The sequence below is a fragment of the Eleutherodactylus coqui genome, chromosome 2 (genome assembly GCF_035609145.1).
Source record: "Eleutherodactylus coqui strain aEleCoq1 chromosome 2, aEleCoq1.hap1, whole genome shotgun sequence".
NCBI classification, from domain to species: domain Eukaryota; kingdom Metazoa; phylum Chordata; class Amphibia; order Anura; family Eleutherodactylidae; genus Eleutherodactylus; species Eleutherodactylus coqui.
In genome coordinates, this window is record NC_089838.1 from 133,062,758 (window position 1) to 133,090,164 (window position 27,407).

General features: G+C 41.5%; 1 protein-coding gene across 2 annotated transcripts in view; it reads right to left on the reverse strand.

Moving 5' to 3' along the window:
• Nucleotides 1-5,776: 5,776 nt before the first annotated feature.
• The window catches only part of MSRB3 (methionine sulfoxide reductase B3), a 136,902-nt gene continuing 115,271 nt past the window's right edge, over nucleotides 5,777-27,407 (reverse strand). For both annotated transcript variants that reach the window (XM_066591572.1, XM_066591573.1), the window contains 2 exons: nucleotides 11,665-11,762; nucleotides 5,777-8,321 (listed from right to left, as the gene is read on the reverse strand). In XM_066591572.1, coding sequence (XP_066447669.1) covers nucleotides 8,166-8,321; nucleotides 11,665-11,762 — 254 coding nt within the window. In that variant the 3' untranslated portion in view covers nucleotides 5,777-8,165. The remainder of the gene's footprint in view (nucleotides 8,322-11,664; nucleotides 11,763-27,407) is intronic.

The following is a 27,407-nucleotide window of genomic DNA, read 5'->3' on the forward strand; positions in this document are numbered from 1 at the left end:
CTCTCCTTCGACTTTTCATTCTGGGCACAGACAACCATAAAGACTTCTTCAAGCCACAATTCATCTCAGCACATGGTTCTCCTCCTGCTTCTTCTTGACATTTTACTCTCAGTGCTCCTCCCATATTTAAAGTGACAGATTTATTATTAATTATGACAGAAGTTGTTATTATAAGGGAAATCTATGCCTCCTTAATGATAGATTATTAGATCAACAAAATTAATTTCAAGAAAATTTCCAGCCATGCTAGTTTATGAAATTTCATGACTTGCGATGATCTGACTTTGGGTCCTTTTACACGGAGCAAGAAATTGTTCGGACGAGTGAAGGAGTGAAGGCTGACAGAGTTCGGTTGTTAAGCCAGTTTATACTGGCAGATAAATTGTTTATATTTTGTTTGATCATTCAGTTGTTCATTCCTTCACTGTACCAATGAATGTGAATGACTGAATGATCGCTTTTATATCAACAAATTGCAAAAAAGGCAAACAATGATTTTTATACCTGCATGAAATGAACGACAAAGGAGAAACAAATGAATTATCTTTCATTGCTCAATCATTGGCCGCGTTTACACTGAATTTTTATCCTTCAAATTTGCACGATCCACTAATTTTTTGAATGATAATGATTCTGTGTAAAGGAGTCTTTAAAGGATATATCCACCTTCTCAACCATTAGCGTTGTATTGTTATGCAAATGGGAAGATGGAAAAAGGTCAGACATTGACTTGCAGGAATGCTACCGTCTAATAGTTGGCGCTCCAGAGACGTGATTCCATTTTCTTATTTGCATAAATTTCCCATAGGAGCATGTGTGGCCTTATAAGTCTCACAACTACTAGGTGCTCTCTCTAAGGAGAAACTGTAGTGCTCCCAAAAATATCTACAATGCCAAATAGTCATCACTAAAATCTATCTTGCATCTGTAGCCCCTATGTAGACTTATGCGTCTTTATAGTAACAACTACAAACAAACCCTGTGTTTTGATCGTACAGTCCCCCTCACTTTCATTGGTATTTACCTTCTTAAGCCCGATTTACACGTAAAGATGATCGCTCAAAATTCGCTCGAAAGACAGTTTGAGTGACAGTTTTGAGCAATCATTTTGCATAGCTATTAATGGGCACTAATGCCTATTAGTAGCTTATTAGCTTCATTTGTATTTAAATGAAGCTCCCTTTGCTGTATGCAAATAACAGTGGATGGTCTGTTATCTGCATACAGCTCCATTGTTCTCTCTGCGGGACAGCAGCTAAAAACAATTTTATTAGCACTCCCATGAAAAACACAGTGTGTGGTCCCTGCTATCAGCTGGCCAGCTGAAAGATGGTTTTTATGCTGAACTAAAAATCATCGTTGGGCCGAAAAGTTAGCAACGGTAGCATTTACAAGCAACGATTATCGCTCAAAAAACATCATTTGAACGAATTTTGAGCGATAATTGATGTTTGTGAATGGGCCTTTAAGCCCCTTTTACACAGGACGACGGTTGAGCACTACAGTATCATAAGGAAGAAAAAAACTTTTAGGATTTCTGGACACTCATCACTTAAAATATCTAACTGTATCTCAGCACTTTCCATCAAACAATAGCAATCAGGATATTGTCAGCATGGCTGTCTTTTATATTCCATACAACACATTTATACTTTGTGCTTTTCTCTCACAGTCAATAATAATTTATGGCAAAAAAGTCAACATTGTAAGGAAAACAGATGTTGCATTTTCTTAGAGCTTATTTGGTGATTCAACGGGAATGAAAGTCCACAGCTGAGCTGAAATCAGCAGGTGTGTGTGTAAAGTACCAAACCAAAGCCAATATATGAATGAGAATTAATGCCACTTCAACATCCCCACATGCACAAACCCCAGCAAGCATTTGCATATGCGCAGTGGAGTAACCTATGCAATGCCTGGAAACAGCTTTCCTGTTGTGGCTTGGGTGCAGCTGCTAAAATATGTACTTAGAAACAAACACGGTTCTTTACTATTATATTCTGAATTTCCTGAGTAACAGCTGTACATTAATATGATGGTGTAAGTGGCACATTTCATCCAAACTATTTACGATCACACATGGAGAACATATTTTTTCACAGTTATGCTTTGCTTTGGGAGGTGCCAGGGCACGTTGTTTAGGCTCAATGGAACGTTTATTATACTGTGTCCTCATCTTTACAGCAGGTAACTAACAGACACATGGGTAACTCTTGAGTATCATTACAATATCAATAGCCATTTTCTATAGGTCTTTGGTTTAACTTCTTGATGCCATGTGTCGGACATTTAAAGGGCTATAAATGTACAGCATTGATGGCAGAAACAAAAGATGTGCCCTTGCCATCACTTGCAGAACAGCTGTGATTGACAGGCGGCAATGGAGAATGTATATTAAACACTAAGAATGATAAAACTCTTCCCACAAAAATCAAGCCAATTAAATGTATGTATCATGCCAACTGACATTGCCCTCTGACACACAAATAGGAACTTAACCTTGTAATGTAAGGAGCTGCAAGACCTGCTCACATGTACGGACCGCAGACAGGATACAAATCCATAACAGAGAGCAGGACTATAAGATCTCGAGGACATTCACATGTTCCATGTCTGATGTTGTGTACCTGATCATGCGCAGTGAATGTCCTGTTGGAGGTCTTTATATTGGAGAAACAGGACAAACTGATAGCCAGGATGAGGTCTCATCACCACACAATTAAAGAAAGAAAGATAGAATTACCTGTGGCTGAGTAGTTCTCTAATCACGGACACGACATAAAAGATATGAAAGTTATGATACTGAAAGACAATTTCAAGTCACAAAGCCATAGAAGAATTTGAGATTATAAATTCATAAACACTTTTGACACTTTCAATAGAGGGTTAAATTCTTCACGAGGATTTATGCGTGAGTGGGAAGTATGAGAAATCTATAGCACAGATAACACTGCTGGCCTGGTGCCCCTCCCCCCCAACACTAGTTGAGGGACCATAAAACCTTCACTCCCTTATTAGTGACTTTTTAAAGATGATTGTATTTCTGTGGTAGTATTCACTAATTCACGGACCATAAAATTGTCACTCCATTATAAGGGCTCAGTCAGACGGGCATTTTTTTGCCCAATTTGCAGATACGCTTGCGATCTGCAAATATATATACCAAATGTTTTGCAATGGGATCGGTCACATGGCCGTTTTTTATGCGGATGTGCCGAGAATTATATAACACAACGATTCGCAGAACGCATGTGACTGCGTTCTGCGCAAATCGTTGTTCTTGTATATGCGCTATATGGGGTCGGCGGCAGCAGCGCCGACCCCTTTGAGAACATATACTAAAGATCGTACTCCTCTGCCACGGCTGTAAGAGCTATGGCAGAAAAGAACGATGTTCTCCCATTGAATCCAATGAAGCCGGCAATACAGCTGGCTCCATTAAAAGCAATGGGCTGCTGGCAAGTGCTGTATTAATTTTTGGGGAAGGGCTTCAAATATAAGCCCTTCCCTGAAAACCATCCAAAAAAGTGTAAAAAATAAAAAAAATATATATACTCACCTTTTTGCAGCTGCCAGAGATCAGCCGCATCCAGCCCGATCTTCTCCCGAACTGCTTTCTCTAGTATTCAGCAGTCGGGAATTTAAAATCCCCGCCTGCTGAATGGGCTGCCTCTGATTGGTCACAGCTCTCAGCCAATCAGAGGCAGCTCTCACTCACCCATTCATGAATTCATGAACAGGTGAGTGAGTGCTGTGCCTCTGATTGGCTGAGCACTGTGAGCAATCAGAGGCACCTCTCAGCTGTCATTCATATAAGGCAACAAAGACAGTTTCTCTTTTGGACAATGTTATAAATGTGCTCCAATGTTTTTCAATAAAATATGTAAATTGCAAATGGAAAAATTAGATTTTGTATTTGACATGTGCATAAATATCAATTTAATGTGATTTTCCACAACTACATTATCGATGACTTATCTTAGTTGATCGTGGGGGTCCGCTGCTCAATCAACTGATTGAAGTGACAGCTGTTACAGCTCTGAAGTACTTCTAAACTTATGTGATTGAAATGAGAGAAAAAGGCCATAGCTACACTCAAATTTAGTAAATAATATTGAAACCATGTGCAGGTGATAGATCTAGCCATAAAGATATGAGAAATTGCTACTCAAATACCTTCACTAAATGACCTCAATAGGCTTAATAGGTTGCTTTTTGATGGCCGCCATACAGGCATATTTTACTATGGCCGCAGTACAAGGGCCTCTTGTTTTTCTACTCACCCAGAGTTAATATGGCCATCTGGAAGTACCCGCATGCATTCATTAATTTGAGTTTAACAATTGTAATGAATGTTGATAATTTTTGTGGAAACTTGAATTTACTTTGAAATGAAAGTCATTTTCCGTTGATCAGTGTCAAAAAGCCTAATTAAATTCATTGTTATTTAATGTTATTATACAGTAAAACATTAAGTCCAAGAGGCAAATCCTTTTTATAGGCAGTCTAATTTTGGAGTCATTATATTGTTTTTATTATAGGTCTTCTAATATAAATTATCTTTAAATTAATTTTTTAACCATAATTTTATAGAGAAATTTAACACGACAAATTAATAGCCTTGTGAAAAAGTTCTCTTGTGCGTCATAAATACATTTTAGCAATTCTGACAGAGGAAATTTGCTACTAGTATCTGTTAAATAGTAATACGCTATAAATATTTTAAGAAAAAAATCACCTGAGACAGAAATCATTGCAGGGGTATTCTAGAAATTGTTTTCATACCAAAAGTTCTTTGAAACTTACAGTTTTAGCATTAAAAAAAAATCATAATTTTTTTTGCTTCCACATGTCCCCTTTGATGCTGTTTAGGGTGGGCTCAGAACAGAATCAGTCCCCCCTCTTGCAGGTATTAAAATAGTTTCTTCTTACCATACTGCCATGTTAATCCAGATGTGCTTGATCTTTCTCAGACAAGCAGGCTAGAAAGCTATTTCTTTGGGCTGCACTGCATAAACAGAGGATCACTATCCAGACAATTGGCTATAGTGAGAGTGACTGAGCAGGTGTGTCCATCTGTACTTAGCTCGTTAAGTGGACATGCACATTGCTATACACTTTAAACACCAGGTGGCACAATATTATTCTAATGATAGAATGGTAGAGTTGGAAGGGACCACCACAGTCATCTGGTCCAACCCCCTGCTCATTGCAGGATCAATAAATCATCCCAGACAGATGTCTGTCCAGCCTCTGTTTGAAGATTTCCATTTCAGGAGAACTCACCGCCTCTTGTGGCAACCTGTTCCACTCATTGATCGCCCTCACTGTCTAATATCTAATCTGTGCCTCCTCCCTTTCAGTTGACAGAACCCTTCATTGTATCATTTTATTTTTGGGAGTTTAATTACAAAATTGTTTTTTAATTTGGTTCTTTGGTGAGCATGGGGCTGTTTTCTTTTTTTGGCGGAGGGGGGGGGGGTGGAAATTTTTAGATTGTGTGGTTTTGCACAAAGCTTTATTTTTTAAAATTGCAAGGTTTTTGTAGTATTTTTCCACCCTGACAAAAAAACCATTTTCTTGTTACACTCCACAAATTTTGATGATTCACCAACCAACTTATCTCTACAGTGACTAAAGGTATGTGGATATCATCCAGTCCAATCCTGTTACTTCGCATGGTATAGGTGGTGACATACTCTAGGTGCTATTTCCCATCTAGATGGACACAGTACATTTCAGACATGACATTTATTGCAGAGACTTTGCACACAAATAATGGTGAAGGTTCAAATTTTATTTTTGAATTCTAAGAAATATATAACTGCAGTAGCGAACGTATCATAGGTTAGTATTTTGTAACTGCGCATTTAAACACTATAAGAAATATCTTGTATAAAATAAAAATTTTCATTAGCCCCCTCCCTTTGTTCACATGCTGTCATGTTACATTGTTACATATATCTGTTCTTTAGAGCAACTCATTGCACTACAGATACTTATGTGTGTGTTTATATACTTCTATATGTACACACGAGTCTTATTATCTAAGAAGCGGTCTGACTGCTGTCTTTTTAGATTCCCTACATAATCTTAGTGTACATTCTGAAATAAAGCGCACCTATCGGTATACAAAATACATAGTCATATATATATAATATATAGTGCAGCCAGACATTATCACTTTGCATGACTCCTGTAAATCTATTACTTTTGCATGCTTTTTCTGCAGGCACAAAATGGTGTTATGTTTACCCTTACTTTAGTGCAGCTTTCTGTTGTCCAGCACTGGGTGCCAATGAGATGTTTCCCGATAGACTCGCACCATAGAGCGAGAGAAGCCGCTGTTGCAACCCTGCTATCCATCTACTATTAACTGTATTATTGCATGGAAAGGGGGACTGCAGGCTGCTGAAGATGTGACTTTCTCCTAGAAAAATATATTTCATGTATTCGCTGTTAATACTAATATATGCAAAAAAAGAAAGACACGAAAACATGAACACCATGTTTTTACATGAGAAATAAAATGGAACAGTTTTGTGTGATCAATGTATTCCTATACTGATGAATATCTGTACTTTACAAATTGATTGAGATAAACAAAAAAGGTGGTTTGATAAAACTGTAATGTGAAGGCTAGTGTTGAGCGAAGTAACCCAAAAGAACCCTGTTTCAGGTCAAACTTAGAGATGAGCTAGCACCCAAATGCTCGGGTCCGCGTTATTCGAGTTGAGCTTTTCGTAAAATTCGAGATCTCTACTCGAGTAACGAACCCCAGTGACTACAATGGGAGACTTGAGTAATTTTGTATGTGGAACGCCGGGTCCCGAGCTTTTTTTTTTTTCTTGGTTCGTGTGTTCTCTCTCTTTCTCTCTCTCTCTCTCTGTCTCTCTCTCTCTGCCTGCCAAAAAATTTGCCAATGACGAGCGCTGCGTCACGGCGGGGAGGGGCCAAAACAGGCACGTCATAGCTGAGCCAATCAGAGGCAGCACTCACTCACCCATTCATGAATTCATGAATGGGTGTGAGTGAGAGCTGCCTCTGATTGGTGAGGCTGTGACCAATCAGAGGCAGCTCATTCAGCAGGCGGGGATTTTAAATCCCCGGCTGCTGAATACTACTCAGAGCACTTCAGTTCCGTCTGCCGGGACCAGGTGAGTATATATATTTTTTTTGTTTTTACACATTTCTGGATGAATTTCCGGCAAGGGCTTATATTTTTAAGCCCTTCCCGAAAATGCATCGTGAGATCGCCCGCAGCGCATTGCTTTCAATGGAGCCGGCTGTATTGCCAGCTCCATTGAATTCAATGGGCTGGACAGCTCCGGCCCGTTTCTATTGAAACGCGGCTAGGAGCAGATTTTTCGGGCGGTTTTTCGGCCCCAGTCACGCGATTTGCGGATGCGCATCCGTCATGCGATCCACAAATCGCGGGAAAAAACGCCCGTGTGACTAAGGCCTCAGAGACATAAAAGCCCTGCATTACACTCTGAGATAGTTTTATACACCAATTTTAGGGGTTTTGGTGAACTAACTTCGGTTTGGTCTGAACTTATTCACACCGAACCAAACTTTTCAAAAGTTTGCTCATCACTAGTCAAGACAATACTTTGCTTTTACTCAATTAGTGTACAAATAAGTTTAGAGCTTTAACATTGGAAACATTTGAGCTGTCATGTCATTTCCTTCCTTCCGCTGTTTCTTTGGTCTTCCATTGTGTTTTATAGGTACACAAATACTACACACTATAGTATATCAATTAGATATTCTGAAGTTATATAATACACTAAAACACTGTGCCTTAATATTGTTCATATCAGACAAAAGAAAAGAATACACATTATAGAAACAATACACGTTCAGGGGACCCAGATATGAGCAGTGTTGTCATGTTACTTTGGCCCTTTTTGCTTTATAGAACAATACTTCATTAGAGCTTTTTGTTAAATTGTCTCATTTACTAAGTTGTGTATATATCATGAAAGTAAATAAATGTTACATGACACATTCTTTGGAAGAGCATAAAACATGGCTGCAGCTGAAGTATATGTAAATAGTGAATGTACAGTGAGTATTATATTCTGGAGAACAGTTCAGAAAATGCACAGTCCAGAGAATGGCTGTTAGTCGTTGCACTTGGATAAGAACACTTTACTCTGTCTTTACAATTCAGTCTTTCCAGAGACGTCCAAGGAACTACTTTCTTCAACGGCAGCTGACTTTTCCAGTATGAAGTTCAATGATGCAGAGTTTATGCAGTATCTTTTTCCAGTTGGACGTGGACCATCATCAAAGACATGACCAAGATGAGCACCGCACTAAAATGAGAAAATGGTGAAAATCACTTCTTGATGAATCAATGAACATCTATTGTTAGACGTAATATAAAATGCCTAGTTACCAATGCATGGTCTCATAGTTCCTTGAATTCCTCTATATGGTAAACCCAATTTTCTCAGTACAGTCATGTATCCAGCAATGTACAGTATTGCGCTGGATTCTGATTGCAAATGTGTAATTTCTTTGTCTATAAGTTTTAATTCTAGCAAAAAAGAAATGCTTCCTGTGGATCCAACAGCCTTGTTGAACCGCTAGGGACAGATGCAATATTAATAACAAATGTGCACTATGCTTCTAAAAACACACGTTCAATTTTATAAAGTGATGGCTTAGTAAGAACAGACTAAGGACTTATGTTCACTTGCACGCACAGATACCACTGCTGAATCCCGCAGTGGTATCTGTGGTGCCCGCGGCAATGGAGAAGAAAATAATGTTTCTTAGCTCTCCGGATCCAGCGCGAATCTCCTCAGAGCCGGACGGATCTTCTTTCTTCACGTGGCGGATGCGTTCAGGAGCGTCAGGCAACACGCTCGGCGCATGCGCAATGCTCGCTTTTTTGTTTTTGAATCCCCTGCTTTCCCGCAGGGGATCAGCGGCACCTCTACAGTGACAGCTGTGGGTGTACTGCGCATCGGACGGCTTCCATTGACTTCAATGGAAGCTGTCCCTGCGGGATCCGCAGGTGAATGGAGCATGCTGCAATTTCTTCCCGTGCATGCGACACACGCGCCAGGAAAAAAAAAAACACATGCATATGCTTTTACTTGCCGTACGGATACTAAGGCATCCCTATGGGCGGCAAAAGGTGCGGATCTCCCGCACGGGGGCCACGCTCAGATTTTAGTATTAAAATCTGCAAGTGGACATTTAGCCTAACTGTACATGTTTTATGTTCTGAAATTAGTTATTTGTTATTAACCCCTTAAGGACCAAGCTGTTTTGTACCGTAAGGACCAGACACTACCCATGTTGTAGTTTTACTACCCTATTTTGTTTCCTTTAGCTACCAAAATTATTTTTGCTGTGTTTCTTTTTCCATGACATATAGGGCGATTTTTCAAATATCTTTTTCACTAACTTTTTTTTCCGTTTTTTAGTTTTATTGGGGGTAAAATGCTAAAAAAAAGAATTTTTTAACATTTATAGTTTTTTTTAAATTTAGTATATTTATGCTACAATAAAGTATGGGAACGGGTTCCTCTATTTGTTTTGGACGTTTTGATATATAGCATGTATATACAGGGCACACACGGCGATGGTTTTTGTTGGCGTCGGCTTTGTGTTATATTCTTTCTTATGTATATATTGTTGTTTTATTCTGTAATTCTTATTTACTTATGTATGTAATCATGTTGTTTACTATCTATGTCCCCCATGACGTCATATAAGACCTTTGGGGGACATTTTTTAAATTTCTTTGATAATTTGACACTTTCCCACTGTAGCTGGGGCATCCATAGGAGCCCCAGTTACAGGGAGAAGCAACCCCTGTAGTGACATTTGTCACTGGCAGAGCTGGCCAGGGTCTAGTATGACCCTCCAGCTCTGCTGTAGCAGGGAACCCCGGCGGTCATATGACCCCCCGAGCTCCTGTAGTGAAAGTTACACTGTACTTTCACTTTCTAGTACACAGTGCTCAATGAGCGCTGTGTACTTGGGAAAGGAAAAGGCAGAAAGGGTTAAAAAAACTCTCCTGCCTTCTGCACCGGGTTATCAGCTGTCAGTAACAGCTGATAACCCGTCCTGCCTCTGATTGATTGCAGAGACAGGAGGCTTAAAGCCCCGTCATAATTTTACCATCGGCAGGGTTTTAAGCCCAGGACCAGGTGCCGTATATTTACCGCGCCTGGTCCTTAATGGGTTAATGAGATGATTTTCTGTATACATAAAGTATACAAATACAGGGGAAATTCGCTAATGGGGCAAATCATTTTAGACAAATGTATTAATTATTTACACCAAAAAGAACATATGATTGTTCCTTGCTAGAAACTTTTCAAGTGTATAGAAAAGGAGGAAAGAATTTGTCAAGCTGTTAAATGCACCCGTTTAGTACTAGTCTGTGCTAGTTTTTGAGTTGCTAAAAAGTGGTCTAAAGTACATCATCCAATAGGTGGCATGAAGTACGAAATTGAGTCAAACATGAACTAAAAATGTAGCAAATCACTGAAACAGCTTGCAACACTGTGATAAATTTGGTGCATCTTTGAACTGCATCACTAGCTTTACGCTGTTTATATACGACAGCCTCAATAAATCTGTCCCAATGTTCTGAAATACCACAAAAATAGTTTCCTCTTAACTATGAAGCACATGTGGAGTTGTAGGAAATCTTTCCAGCAAATTCTGATACTGCAAAGGCTCTGTTAAGTGCTTGGTTTTGCTATTTTATGGATCCTGGTATAATTAATGACAAGAATGTTCTGCAGCGCTATTCTTGCAGTAAAAAAAATCCTAACAGAAAACTGATGGAAACTATTAATGGGTCAGTGTGATTCAACAGGATTCAGTTGGATCAGTTTGAAAATGGATCCATCTAGCTGTCATAGATTCGTTACAAAGACTGTAGAAGCGCTAAAATTTGATCAGTTTCCCTACATTCCCTCATCTAGATCTTTTATAAAAATGTTGAACCACACTGAGCCCAGCACAGAGCCTTGTGGTACCCCACTTGACACATTCTTCCAATTGGGTGTGCAGTCATTTATGACCACTCTTTGAGTATGATCACAGGGTGGAAAAGTATGTGTAGTTAGTTAAGACTCTTCTGAAGAAGTAAGGTAAAATGGGCTGCAGGATATCTCTCAAAGTCCTTATCCTTGATCTTCATCTTGATCATGTCAAGGAAAACATGGGAGTGTACTAGGAGGAGCAAAATGAGTGCTTCTCATAGGATATACTGGACATGGAATGCCATTACTAAGGGCGGTATAATGAGAACATGGGAAACTACATTTGGACTGATTTGTGAAAGTTATTTACTATATAATTAGAAATCTCAAAAACATTACTTAGGTATTTGTAAATCTTTTGTGGTCATGTTTGTATATCTTTATAATGAATATAAGTAAACGTTTAATCATATGTTGTTTTAGCTGACTTTTTACAAACAAAAAGATGCAAATTTGCATGTTTTCTTATTGAAAATAAGTACATTTGAAAATTGCGCTTTCCTGGTCACAGAAACAAAAGTTTCTGAAGTTTAATAGCAATTAGGAAATATTGCTTACCAGTCATGAAAGAAAAACTGTGTAACTCAAATTTAATATGATGTCAATGTAATGGTTAGTGAAGTTACAGTAATGAAACCATACTGACCTGACTACAACTTGTTTCTACTCTGTGCATCCCATATGAAAAATCATCGGTAAGCGTTATTGCTTCTAGGTTGACAACATCAAAAAACGAAGGCCATCCTGCATATAAACAGAAAACGCAGAAGTGTGAAACATGTACTATAGTAATGAAATAGTATATAAACAATATCTATATTTATCATCATCTTCTCTCATTCTGTCTCCCTAATTTTTATATCATGCAAAAACATAAGAAGAATAGCCGTTGAGCAATACCATGGCATATTATAACATTCTATAAAGATCTATCATCAGTTAGCTGGAGAAAATATCATCACATAGTGCATGTGTTTACCGGACTGAACAAGAATAGAAAGAGAATTTAAGAAGACGATCTACATTGCATACCAATAAAGCTGGAACAGCCAGGATCCATAGCTAGTGCAGGGTATAAAGTATGGCTTTTCTTTTGCAGTAGTATGTTAGTTGATTTGAGCCCAATTTCAGTTAAAGGGTTAGAATTTTATTTTCACTCCTGCATACCTATAAAATAATAAACTAAGCTAGGCTCGTCTTAAAAGGAGTATTCTGAGACTTAACCCTTTCCAATTCAATTTGTATTCTGGTTTTCCTAGGGGGCTTACTCTTTTTCTACCATTATACAATTGTGCTATCTGCTGGCTAAAGCCAGTACTGCATGAGGTGACACGTTGGATAGGCTCTGACAGCAGAGAGGCTGGCAATATACAGTAAGAGAACCCTGATGGACGTCTTCCAACATCAGAGCTGTACAGCCTTAAATCATAATGTCTTCAGACAGTGGATTGGAAAGAGTTAACAAACTTCTAACCTTTTACCACAGCCAGCCTCAATGAAACATGGGTGTTTCACATGACCACTGCTGGCCTGATTTTGAGACTTCTTCTGATGTAATGACCATGATCAGAGGCTCTTAGCTTCCTGTCCTGACCAGTCTGACTCAACCTAATGTTATTTATGAGCTGGGTTGACAGTCAGGTGCAGGCACAGTTGCAACCTCAGCAGAGGGCATTGTGCATGCTCACTAACACAGCTCAGCTTATATAACAGTGGGTAAATGAGCAATATAAGTTACATTTCTGGATAGTGTGTATACAGAGTATACATCTTATTTCACACCATTGCTATTCACTGGAAAAAGGTATGTATTGCTCTGTTTGGGCAATGTAGATGTCAGGACTCAAACCTGGGACCTCTTGTGCCTCAAGCAGCAGCCCTTCCTACTGAGCTATGCAGCCCTCTTACAAGCTCCTCTCCTAACCCTTGTTCTTGTTCCTTGTTCCTAGGTTTTATCCAGTCCCCGTTTCCCTGATTGCACACCCTATATAACTTAGCCTAGCACCTCCCATCCCTGCATGTTTATTGTGCCTTTAACCAAGCTGCCTCCCTGCATACCTGCCTCTCTACAATTAGATTGTCCTCCTGTATTACCATACCTCGACTATCTCCTGACTTTCCTCTGCTCAATCTCTCTATACTGCACCACCATCTTGTGTACCAGACTTCAGCTATTCCTTGATAACGCTATCCTCCAGTAGCGGCTACAACAAGAGATTCCAGTCCTGTGCTGGAATCGTGACAGCAGATACTGTGCGTATGTGCCTATGTAATATGGAGTGTAGTGGCCAAGTATGCAGCTTTTGACAGGGGAGACAAATCCTGGATAAAACCCACCTTATTGATATTGTGTGTGCATATGCTGTATTTATTTAGTCTAAAATAAGTAGATTTTTTTAAAATAATAATCTTTATTTGTATAGCAACTTATTCCGCAGCGCTTTCAGGCATGGATAAATGCAAAACAATACAACAATTGCAACAATTACAATGTGAGATACATTGGGTTAGACACAAATGGGTTGGGTGGTACAGGAGGTGCAAGGGGTGGGGAAACAGGCAGTAGGAAATTTTATGTACAGATCATTTATCAGCAGGCAAACAGGGTGGGGCACCATAGGGAGGGGCGAGGGACTAGGTCAGGAGATTTGGTATGCTTCCCTGAAGAGGTGCGTTTTTAAGGCACGTCTGAAATTTTGTGCATCGGGAATTGTCCGGATGCCTTGGGGTAGAGCATTCCAGAGGATGGGTGCTGCTCTGGTGAAGTCCTGTAGGCGAGCATGTGAGGTTCATATTACAGGGGTGTTTAGTCTGAGTGTGTTAGCTGATCGGAGTGAGCGGGCTGGCTGGTGTACTGACAGTAGGGAGGCGATGTATGGTGGCGCAGCGCCATGCGGAGCTTTGTGAGTGAGGTAGAGGAGTTTAAATTTAGTTCTGCAGTGGATGGGCAGCCAATGCAGCGACTGGCATAATGCAGAGGCGTCTGAATAACGACTGGATAGAAAAATGAGTCTAGCTGCTGCATTTAGTATGGATTGGAGTGGAGCAAGTCTAGTGCGGGGGAGGCCAATGAGTAGCGAGTTGCAGTAGTCAAGCCGGGAGTGGATGAGGGCAACCACGAGCGTCTTTAGCGTGTCCGTGGTTAGGAACGGACGTATTTTAGCAATATTTCTGAGGTGCATGTGGCATGTTTGGGCCAGAGATTGGATATGGGGGGCAAAGGAGAGGTCAGAGTCCAGTGTGACCCCAAGGCATCGGGCATGCCGTCTGGGGGTTATGATGGTGCCAGACACTGGAATGGAGATGTTGAGGGGAGGTCGGTTAGAAGGTGAAAAGACAAGGAGGTCAGTTTTAGAGAGGTTTAGTTTGAGAAAAAGGGAGGACATAGTGTTAGAGACAGCGGACAGACAGTCGGTGTTATTTTGGAGGAATGGTCGAGAGATCTCACGAGAGGAGGTGTATAGTTGGGTGTCATCAGTGTAGAGATGGTATTGGAGGCCAAATTTGTGGATGGTTTGTCCAATTGGGGCAGTATAGATAGAGAAAAGAAGGGGACTAAGGACTGAGCCCTGGGGTACCCCGACAGCGAGAGGAAGTGGAGCAGAGATAGAACCAGCAAAGGAAACACTGAAAGAGCGGTCAGAGAGGTAGGAAGAGAACAAGGAGAGAGCAGTATCCTTTAGACCAGTAGAGTGGAGCATAGTGAGAAGGAGATTATGGTCGACAGTGTCAAATGCAGCAGACAGGTCAAGGAGGATTAGTAGGGAGTAATCACCTCTCGACTTTGCAGTCATCAGGTCATTTGTTACTTTTGTAAGGGCAGTTTCGGTCAAGTGTAGAGAGCGGAAACCAGACTGGAGGGGGTCGAGGAGCGAGTTGTCAGAGAGAAAACGAGTAAAGCGGGAGTAGACCAGGCGTTCCAGTAATTTGGAGATAAAGGGGAGGTTTGAGACGGGTCGGTAGTTGGCAGCATTAGTCGGGTCCAGGGTTGGTTTTTTAAGCAGAGGGGATATAATGGAGTGTTTGAATGAGGAGGGGAAAGTGCCAGAGGTTAGGGAGAGGTTGTAGATTGTGGTGAGGTGAGTAATGAGAGCTGGGAAAAGGGAGCGGAGGAGGTGAGAGGGGAGAGGGTCGCTAGCGCAGGTGGTGGGGCGGGCAGCGGAAAGGAGCCTGGAGACTTCTTCCTCTGTTGTTGGTTCTAGCATAGATAGTGAGTAGGTGCTGGGTGCAGTGCTGATAAAACTGGGATCAGGGCTAACCATGCAGCTTTCAGAGATTTCTTTTCGAAGGTGGTCGATTTTTTCTTTGAAATAGGCAGCTAGTTCTCCAGCAGTCAGGTCTGTCGCAGGGACCTGTTCCTTGGGGCTGAGGAGGGAGTGAAAGGTCTCAAAGAGTTGTTTGGGGTTGTGGGATAGTGAGGAGACAAGGGAGGTGAAATAAACTTGTTTGGCATGGTGAAGGGCTAGGTTATACGTTTTAAGTATGAATTTGAAGTGGAGGAAGTCTGCCGGCAGCTTTGACTTTCTCCACAGCCGCTCGGCGCACCTAGAGCACCGCCGGATGAAGCGCGTTATAAGGAGGTGAGTGGGAGGGGGCAGTGTTTCCAATTGTCTCTGAAAATAAAGATGAACTAAAAGATAAAATTAGTTGCAGGAGTAGAAGAAACTGCCAATAACACTGCAACTATTATAAAAATCAAAGTGCAGTGGAGTGCAGGCCCGCACACTAGGACTATTCTCTTGTAGGAAAGTAAATTACAGATGCAACTATAGCTGGTGACAGCTATACAGGCTCTCTCATCTTATTCAGCTTTGTGAAACAATAAGAGCAGCTAAATGATTATCATTGGTATTCTATACATACATGGTGCACATCCAGAAGGGATTGATATCTTAAGCAAAATTTTCTGCTTACCTAGCATTTTGTACCATTCTCCTATAGTATCCTGGATCCACCTTCTTCCCTTTTTTAAATATAGTCACAAAATTTGCCTTTTTCCAATCATCCTTGACTTCTCCTATTCTCCAGGAATTTTCAAAGATTATGGCGATTGGTTCAGCAATTACCTCCGCTGCTTTTTTAAGTATCCTAGGATGTAATTCCTCTGGACCTTGAGACTTGAATTCATTTAATTTAGCTAAGTGTTCCCTCACCATCTCTCTGCTTATAGATAGCCTGCATTCTTTTATTCCCCCAATAGTACAGGGCAGATCAGTTGATATTAGAGAAAATAGATACAAAAAAGGAATTTAAAAGTTCGGCCTTCTCAACATCATTTTTAGCCAATTCACCATTTTCATCCTGTAAGCATCTGATAGCATCTTTGACTTTTCTTTTGCTTTTGACATACCCCCAAATCCTTTTTTATTGCTTTTGACCTCTGTTGCAAGCCTCAATTCATTATTAGCTTTAGCTTTTCTGACACTTGCCCTACAGTTTTTGCAGACCGCATTATATTCTTCTTTAGATATTCCCCCCTCTTTCCATTTGCTAAACATATTTTTCTTCCATTTTAACATGTGTTCAAGTTCTGTGTTCATCTATCCTGGTCTCTTTAAATGCTTCCCATTCTTCCTTCTTTTAGGGATTATTAACGATTGTGCTTTGAGAATCTCATTTCGCAATATTTCCCAACCTTTTGGGCATTTTTGTCCTTAAGAATGTCCAGCCATTGGATTCTTCCTACCCTCCTTCTGAGTTCATTGAAATCTGCCATTCTGAAATCCAACCTTGAGGTCTGAGTCTTCTCAGGTCTTCCTCCCCTTTGTATCCAAAATTCAAGGATAGCCTCCTAAGGTCCCAGCCACCCTTACTTCCTCAACCATTCCCTCCTTATTGGTAAGAATTAGGTCCAAGTTAGCAGATCCCCTTGTTTTCTCTTCTACCTTTTGGAAGATAAAGTTGTCAGCAAGAGCGAATAAGAATTTGTTGGATCCATTACTTTTACCTGAGAGAGATTCCCAACAAATGTCTGGATAGTAAAATCTCCCATGATCATGATGTCATGCTTTTTTGAGAGCTTTGCCATCTGATGTAGAAAGAGTTCATCCATATCTTCTGCTTGTCCAGGTGGCCTATAGTAAATGCCTACAACGGTGTCCTTTCTGTTGTTCACTCCTTGTATTCTTACCCAAACAGTTTCTACAGAACTCCCATGCTCTCAAGCTTGAATCTCTGTGGCGATGACTGTTTTCCTAACATACAACACAACACCTCCTCCCCTTATATTAAGTCTGTTTCTTAAAAATAAGCTGTATCCTTCAAGACTTGTATTCCAACCATGTGCATCATTCCACCAAGTTTCCATGATGCCTATGACATCATATTTCTCTTCCTGTATTAGGAGCTCTAATTCTCCTTGTTTGTTTCCCATGCTCTGTGCATTTGTGTAAAAACATTTTAGTTTGTGATTGGTGTCTCTTGCTCCTCTACTTTCCTTCTGAATGTTTTGTCTTTGTTCTTTCTTTCCAATTATAATAGCAAGGTCCTCAAATGTATTAATTAGCTGTATTTGTTTACCTGGCCTTTCACTTCCCTTCCTATATTGTAGAAGTTGCAGAAGTTCTCAGGCTGAGTATTCACGCAAACGAAGCACTGAAGCAACGGCTGCTAGCAGAAAAGGTAGCTGCCAGATTATGTGCTCTCGCTGAGGAGGCCAAGAGGCAAAGGTTTGTGGCAGAGGAATAAGGCTGAAACAGGAGGCCTGAAAGAGAAAATAAAGGCTGAAGTCTCCTTGCAACAGGAGGTAGTAGATTGTTGAAAGGGGAAGTGCTCCAAGCGAAGATGGAGATGAAATAAGTCCTCAAGCAAAAGGCTATATTACAAAGACTAATCATGCAGTTGGGCACTGAGGTAAAACACTTGTTAACTGTCAATCAGGTTGTTATTAAGAAGGTTAAGAGACATATAAAACTAAGCTTTCTGAGGTGGGGCGTGGCCGTGGTCCAGAAACGCCGACACTTACAGGGAAAGTGAAGCCATTAAGAAAGTCTGTTGTGCCAGAGTGGGATGAAGATATAACAGTGTTTAAATAATAATCTATGAAGTCAATGGTGAAAGAAAAAGTTAATCAGAGTCCCAAAATGTGAAAGAGGGATGTGATGGGGCTATGGAGCAGAACCTAAAAACAAAGTGAGCCTATTCAAAAATTCAAGCTGCTGGTCAGATGACTGTTGGACAAAATCTGGAAGATGCAAGCATTATAACCAGTGAAGATAATGGTAAATATGAGTTGGTGCCTCTGATAGAAGACCAACAAGTGCTGGAAGTAAAAGCAAAAAATCAAGGAGAAGCATTGGAGTTTGGGATATTTCAGTCACAGAGAGAAGAAGAGTTACAGGGCGCAGAGAATGTACCAGTTTTAGTTAAGAGAAAGTTTAGATCTCTTTCAGATAATGTCTTTGAGGCTAGGAGCTTTGAGCTTGGAGCACTGGCGTAACTATAGGGGATGCAGGGGATGCGGTTGCACCCGGGCCCAGGAGCCTTAGGGGGCCCATAAGGCCTCACTTCTCAATATAGGGAGCCCAGTACTATGAATAAAGCATTATAGTTGGGGGCCCCGTTACAGGTTTTGCATTGGGGCCTAGGAGCTTCACATTACGCCTCTGGCTTGGAGGAATAAATCAAGTGACAACACCTATGGCCTTAGTCAGAGGGAGTGGAGGGTGGGATATGTAGGAATGCAGTTAAGTGATTGGCCACTTGGGGGCTTGATGACAATCTCCTTAAAGAAATATTCACCTGGGAAAGGGTTTAAAAAGGCAACATCTGTCAGGGTGTGGCTGGAGAAAAGAAAACCTGCAGTGTTGTTCAGGTGGGTCTATTGCAGAGCAAGTCATGGTCCACCACTGAACTCCTGCTGCGGGCTGAATAGCCACAAACCTGACAGGGGTGGACAGCCCCTAGGTTGACACCCTAGATAAGTATGATGTGATGGACTTTATGCTATATGTTAAGGCACTAGACCTGTATTGGTAGACAAGATCATGTCTATGTTATGTAGCTCCCAGACGGTCAGGGACTTGTATGTGTCAGTATACACTGTGACGAGTAATAACAGTGTGAAGACTGTGTTAGGCTTGCTCTTGATTTACCACAATAGGAGGATGGATTTATCAAGTTTTACTAAGACTTGTGACCTGAATGTGGTTTACTGGAGTGCAGCCATCAATCTGATGGAGGAAAGATGGCGATCTAATGAGTTGTCACATGAGATGTAAAACTATCATGATAAAATGAGGAACGCTGCCAGGAGAAACTAATAAGGAACAATGTAAATGTTGATGAGAGATGTCACCTGATGAAAGTGTTTACTGTTTACACTTTAAGAGTACTATCGCTTTAAGTCAGTATATGCTACCCATTAATTATGTAACATTAATATACATAAACCCTCCAATGGAGTACAATACTGTTTATTATACAACAGTTCAGTAAAGTTTTTTTTTTTGTTTTTTTTTTTAAACTGTGCCAACTCTGCCTCAGTTTGTCATCGCCATGCCATCCTGAACCTGTGTTTTACCACCACCCGCAAACGATTACAGAAGCAGGAGTAACATGCCAAAAAGGCACTATAAAACAGAGAAAGGAATAATACTGTACGACCCCTGGAAAAAGTGGATAAACACATGCATTATACTAAGGAGACAGGAATCACCAAAGCTGAAATGTCTAACATCACATTGGTATAAAAGAACACTGCATTGATGTTTTCCAGTTTTTTGTTCTAACCTGTATTTCACCTCATTTTAAACACAAAGAAGGTAAAAGGATAACCAGTGCTATTCCTTTTGAATGGCTGGTCCAATATATGTGAAATTCTAGACTGCTTTCCTTACTTCAAGGGACTGATGAAAACCTGATGGGTAGAAGCCTGTAAACTAAATACTAATGGTGAACTATAGAAGTAATTCATAGGATTAGTCACAAACAAATCCAAAAGGAAGCACTCAGGATTCTAAAATCCAAATATGCAGCAGCTTGTGAATATGTAATGAAAAGGTTAAAAAGTTGAAGAAAGTTTCTGAATGAAATTACTCTAGCTAAAATGAAAGAGATCAATTTCCTTGAAAAACAGGAGTCAATCCGTGACCTTTCTCCCCAGGTATTTTACACACAATTCATACAAAAACATCCATTTACACAGCACAGTAACTGGTTCAAGAAGCCAGCTAAAACTACAAAGGCTAGGAACTCCAGTGAAGCAAATCCTTGAGGGAATAGAGGAATTCTATGACTCATGGTTTGAAAATCCCCAGTAACACTCACAAGACAAACTCAGTGAAGGTCCACCACCACAACTGGATGGAAATACAAGGAAAGTGACAATAGGCACATAATGCATTATGACTCAATTTGGAATTATTAGGACACTAAATCTAGTAAATTCTTTTGTTGTGCTTCATGCGTTTTAATTTTAATGATGCACACATGGCTGCTATGGAGGGGTATAATACCTTACTATACCAATAATCCTGGCATTGTATCATCTTTGTTACAGGGAATCTGGCAAGAATCAGAGAGCAGGGAGTAAGAATACCTATATTCAAAATTTTTTTAATAGCTGCTCCAAGAAATTGAAGGTTTAATAACTGCTATGCCACTGCTGAAAGTCATAGTCAGATTGACAACTGTAGTAGTCCTCAAGAGATAGAGAGGAGGGCACTTCAGAGAGAAGACCAGCCCTCATGGTGTGGTACGAGGACTTATAAGTTATTGCCTCTCTTTTATCAGCCAGAGAACTGGAATATATAGGAGAGGGGAGAACTACAGCTGCAAGACAACAAGAAGAATGAAGAACTTATTAAAGACTGTGTTGAGGGTGGTGGGATTACACTATATGGGAAATTTGGACTTGTGTCAATAATTGTGAAAAATGTATGCAAGAAGCTAGAATGGGTACATGCAACACAGGAACATTAGTGTACCATACTTACTACATGGGTAAAGGGAGACAAGTAGGGAGTTGCACATGTAATAAGACCACCTACTACATGTGTGAACATGGTTTACAGATCATATGCTATAATCCTATATATTCTCCCTCTAAAACATGGATAGATACTGATGGAGCACGGGATACACATGCTATACTCAAGTCTATGAGGGCATATACCCCTATATTAGGATTATAGGCTATAAGCCAGTGATAGCTATAAAAGGGAGGGAAATGTGGTACAAGAACAGAGAGGCAATAGCTTATAAGTCATCAGTCAGAGAATTGAAGTATATTGTAAGTCTTCTCTGCTCACACTGTTGTAATTGGAAACCAAAATAACCCAATTCCAAAGCAACCCCCCTTACTGAAATTCTCGTAGAAAGTGATAAGAAATTCTTTCCGCCTTCCTTAGTGTTAACCAATAGTTATGAATCTGTGATTTAGGCCAGACCACACTGTATAAGGCCTCCAGCACACAGGTGGAAATTCCGTGGCAGGATTTCCTGCAGAATTTCCGCTTGTGCACACTGCCATAGGATTGCATTACAAAATGCAATCCTATGCACACAGCCGCGATTTGTCTACGTGAAAACGCGCGGAAAACAAATCGCGGCATGTTCTATTTCTGTGCGGGTCTCACAGAGGCCCGCACAGAAAAGTCACTAGTGATGCGCCGGCTGGGCAGCAGGCGGCACATAGCAGAACTTCGGAGACGTATCAGAAAGGGGACTGTTAATACCTTTTTCATACTCTGTTTGGTATTGAGGAATGTTGCTGTATTGACACAAGTTTTAGGGAGTGCCTAACAGAGCATAATCCCACATGATATAGCAAATGCAGCCACTCACATAGTTGCCATATATCCTGATGTTGACCTGAACTGGGATGCCAAGAGTGACATTAGAAGAAAGTTACAGCACACAAAGGCTGGAGACAAAGGACTGTTAAAAATGAAAAAGATGGCCTGCAGCAATCCAGTCAAGACAACCCCACCCTCGTACAATGCCTGAAACAACCCACCTCCTTTATACGTCTAGAAGGGTAGGCCCCAACACTGCCCCCCTGATGGAGACCAATGCAGAAGGTGAAGGAAGCATGGTCACTGGAGTAGAGACTGCCCCATCACTTCCTCTGCTCAAACAAGAAGAGAAAAAGGAAGGGGCCAAGCCCAAAATGGCCGCTACCAGAGATGAGCAGATGGCAAAGCCACTTAGGCCCGCCCCAACAACCTCCATCTTGTTTTGCTCCTATTGTTCCATGGTATGAAGATAATGATGAATGAGGATGACCAGGTTCCTATCTGTGGGGCCCCCAGGAACCTATGGTCAGAGTAAATGTATGGGGCCATTCTGTGAACTTTATGGTTGATACCAGAGTTGAATATTCAGTTATAACCCAAAGAAGTCACTCATCAATTCCTGCATCTACCGGACTGTCCAATAGCAAAATTGGGACAGGATATGATGAGAAAACTACAGGCCCAAGTGTCCTTTGAACCGGAAGGACAGATGCCTTTACAACTTGAAAAAGATATTCCAACTCCCGCCCACATCCTCTCACTCACAGTGCCTCAGGAGGAAGAATGGAGATTGTTCGCTGTTATTCATGAGTCAGATCGCTCAAGTCCCACCCCAGACTAAGTAATGAAACTGCTAAAAGTATGGGCGGAAGATGATTCACCAGGACTAGCTCAGAATTGTATGACAGCTTGTGGCTGCTGCTTCTACAGTGATATCTGTTGCTATTGATCTCTAGTCTGCTGTAGCTATTTGCAACTTGTATATCTTCCAGCTTGTCTGTTTCCTACGCTCACCCTCAACTCCTGTTCCTGCTTGGTATGACCCACTTTGGTGTTAAGGTCGTGACAGGGTTAGTCAGCGCCCAGGTTCCAGCTCAGGGCTGTCCTTGTCAGGACGATGACCCTGCGCTCTATTAGGCAGGAATTTCCTGTTCCTCACCAGTGCAGGGCTAGCTCAGTCCTAGCTTCCACCTCGTAACAAGCTGCACACTGAGGAGTGAGTATCCGGTCTCTGGGTTAGCTGTAAGTTTTACCAAGTGGTTTTTCTGCCCAGAGGGATTACACAGTGGTTCCACACCAGACTACATAACAAGAATATACCTCCTGTCGCAGTGCAGCAGAAGCCAGGGGCACAACTGGTGTCCATCCAGCAATACCGCCTACCATCTGCTACCTGCCAGGGTATCACATTGAATCTGGAAAAGTTTCTGTAGTACAGCATCCTGAAGAGATGTCAATCACTTCAGAACACCCCTCTCTGGCCTGTAAAGAAACCTAGAAGAACAGAGTATCGCCCAGTCCAGGATCTCAGAACAGTGAATCAAGCTGTAGTTACTTTACATCAAACAGTGCCCGTACACACTGCTTGGACTGATACCAGGAGAAACTATTCCCTTTACTGTACTGAATTTGAAAGACACTTTCTTCACCATCAGGCTGACAAAGGACGGTCAGCTTATCTTTGCCTTCCAAAGGGAAGACCCAAGAACTGGAGAAAAGTACCATTTGCCCCAAGGGCTGAAGAACTCACCCACACTCTTCGGAGAAGCCCTTGCTATGGACCTAAGAATAATCTCTCTCTTCCCAGCCAGGAAATGTATTGCTACAATATGTGGATGACCTCCTCATAAATAAATCTACCTCTGAAAGATGTGTGCAGAAAACTAAGACAGTGTTTCGTCATCTCTGTGAAGCCAGATACAAAGTCTCATGGAAGAAGCCACAGATCTGTAAAGCAACTGTCAAATACCTGGGATTTCATATCTCACAAGGGAAGGTACAACTGGGAGTTGAAAGAAAGTAGGTTGTCTGCAATATCCCTGTACCGACCACCAGAAGAAAAACTCAGAGAATTCCTTGGAGTTGCCGGATTCGGCAGAATATGGATACCTGGCCTTGCTGAAATGGCCAAACTGCTTTATGAAATCACAAAGGGAGGTGAAGATGCCCTTTTCTGCTGGAAGCAGGAACATACAAGGACCTATGACAACATCAAACAAGCTCTGCTAAAAGCACCTGCACTGGCCTTGCCTAATCTGCTTATGCTGTATGTTCATGAGAAGAAGGGACTGGTGATCAGCGTTCTCACCCAGATTATGGGATCATGGCATCAACCTGTTGCCTATTTCTTCAAGCAACTTGATAATACAGCCATGGGATGGCCTCCCTGCCTGAAAGCACTGACAGCAACAGTGATCTTGGTTACGGAGGCTGACGAGCTAACCCTGAGTCAAGATCTTACAGTACGAGTGCCACCTTCTGTCCTAACTCTGATGGACGCCAAAGGTCACCACTGGCTGACAAATGCTTGCATGACCAAGTACCAAGGCCTCCTTTGTGAAAATCCAAGACTGAAGTTGGAAGTATGCACCACTCTAAATCCAGCAACTCTGTTGCCCACCAGAACTGGAACCCCTGACTATAAATGCTGTGAGGTGATGGATGAAGTCTTTAGCAGCCATCCTGATCTACAAGACACACCACTTGAAGCTCCTAATGTCAGATAGTACACAGATAGTAGCAGCTTCATGGATGAAGGCATATGCTATGTTGAATATGCAGTGGTCACCCTACAGACTACTACAAAAGCAGGACCACTGCCCAAAGGAACTTCAGCTCAAAAGGCAGAATTTATTGCACTTATCAGAGCCCTACAGCTGGCAGCTGGGGTGAAAGTCAATATCTTCACTATCTTTACTGAATCAAAGTATGCCTTCCTCACTCTCTATGTTCATGGGGCCCTGAGAAATGAGTCTGATCCCTTCAGCGAGTCAAGAAGTGAAACATGCTCCTCTCATTCCAGAACTGTCAGAAGAGGCATGGGTCATTCACTGTAAAGGAAGACGGAAGGGAGACCCACTCGTTGCGCAGGGAAACAGAGAGGTAGATGCTGATGCCAAGGGGGCTGCCACTCTCCTAAACACCGAAAGTCCTGTCAAGTTACGAGCCTTTTTCCTGGTTCCCTTCAGCAAATGGGCCTCCTACTACAATCAAAGTGAACAGGAGTGGCTAAAGACAGAAGATGGAAAATACACCCCTAAGGGCTGGTTCATGCCCTTGGATGGAAAAAGTGTGGACCCAACAGCACTAGCAACAGAGGTCATCAAGAAAGTGCATGAGGACACACTATGGGTCCACCACTATGGAAGATCTAATCCAAGATGTGCTGTACATCCCAAGATTTACCAGGTGAGCACCAGAAAATGTGTAATTTACGCAGAAAATAGTCCCTGACAAGGACCTCTGAAGACTCCAGGGATACAATCTTATGGAGCTACTCTCTTCCAAGGTATATTAGTAGACTTTACTCATATACCTGCAGCTGATAGATGGAAGTATCTCCTGGTCTTTGTCTGCACTTACATGGAGTGGATGGAAGCCTACCCCACTAGGACTGAAAAAAATCAACTGAAGTGGCCTGAACACTACCGGGAGACATAATTCCAAAACATGGCCTACTGGTGCGGATCGGCTCAGACAATGGACCAGCCTTTGCTGCAGAGATCAAACAAGAGTTAGCCAGCTGCCTCAACATCAGATGGAAATTGTACTTTGCACACTACCTACAGACCTCAGAGCTCAGGAAAGGCTTTCAGGAGACTCACCTAAAATTGCCACAAGTCCTACCCATTGCTCTGCTCCGAATCAGATCTGCCCCCACCAAAAGAACTGGCTATTTCCCTCTTAAAATGATGTAGGTAGGGTAGGCCTAGCCAAGTAGTGTTGGGGATTAGAGCAGACAACAAAATAGTGAAAGAGATGATAAATCACCAGCAGATGCTTGCCCTGGGTAAGACCTTGACAACCTTCTCCAAAAGAGCAGAAGAAAGGTTACCTACTTGTTTGAATATTGTTGGGCAAGAAGTTACCTATGTGTCTGGATACTGCTGTGTACTTTTTTCTTCCAGGCAAAAAAGTCTGGGTGAAAGATTGGCATCAGAGGCCTCGCAAACCTAGATGGAAGGGTCCATACACCGTTATCCCGTCTACCCTGACTGTTGTTAAAGTTGCTGAGATGGGACCTTGAATCCACCAGACCAGAGTCAAAGTGGCCTACACTGACCGTGCCTGCTTACCACACCCGACTGATCCCCTGAAGCTCACCTTAAAAACCTGCACAAGTGCCTTGGACCAGACAAGGACCATGCCCCCTCCTGGAAGCCCAGGAGGCACCAGCTGACAGTGTTTACTACACCGAGATAGTGTTTACTACACAGAGACAGTGTTTTCTTCACAGAGACAGTGGTTTTTGCACAGAGACATTGTATTTCCCTCAAACACCTAGGAGAGGGGAGAACTACAGCTGCAAGACAACAAGAAGAATGAAGAACTTATTAAAGACTGTGTTGAGGGTGGTGGGATTACACTATATGGGAAATTTGGACTTGTGTCAATAATTGTGAAAAATGTATGCAAGAAGCTAGAATGGGTACATGCAACACAGGAACATTAGTGTACCATACTTACTACATGGGTAAAGGGAGACAAGTAGGGAGTTGCACATGTAATAAGACCACCTACTACATGTGTGAACATGGTTTACAGATCATATGCTATAATCCTATATATTCTTCCTCTAAAACATGGATAGATACTGATGGAGCACGGGATACACATGCTATACTCAAGTCTATGAGGGCATATACCCCTATATTAGGATTATAGGCTATAAGCCAGTGATAGCTATAAAAGGGAGGGAAATGTGGTACAAGAACAGAGAGGCAATAGCTTATAAGTCATCAGTCAGAGAATTGAAGTATATTGTAAGTCTTCTCTGCTCACACTGTTGTAATTGGAAAACCAAAATAGCCCAATTCCAAAGCAACCCCCCCTTACTGAATTTCTCATAGACAGTGATAAGAAATTCTTTCTGGCTTACATCTTCCTTAGTGTTAACCAATAGTTACGAATCTGTGATTTAAGATAGCCCAAACTGTATAAGGTTGTTAGAATCTTTCTGTATAGTAACTCTGGGTGAAAGATGCAAATCGACCAGGGTCTGTGTGCACATAAAATAAACACCATTTCCTGAGGAGATCTTGTTTGCCCTGGTAAATGTCATATATCAATGGCGAGTTCCTATTCTTACATTTGCTACCTACTAGTATTGATGTGTGCGCCATATTATTGCTCATTTGACTGGTTGTGATATAATTCAGCCCTACTGTAAGTCCTGGGGGCATCTGAGTACTGGGAGACACTGTTAGTATCCAGGAAAGGCAGTTGGTAAAAGTAAAGTTAAGTTCTATCATCTTGTGTCCAGCCAGCGTAGTTACATCAGCCTATAAAAATATGAACAATAAGAAAAGAAATCAACGTGAGTTTGTTTACATATTTATGTGTATGGCACGAACTCATCCTGCTGTCAGCATTTGCATAAATGCTATTTTAAACAACGTGTTTGAAGCTTTTTGTTTTAGCATCTGGAAAGTTA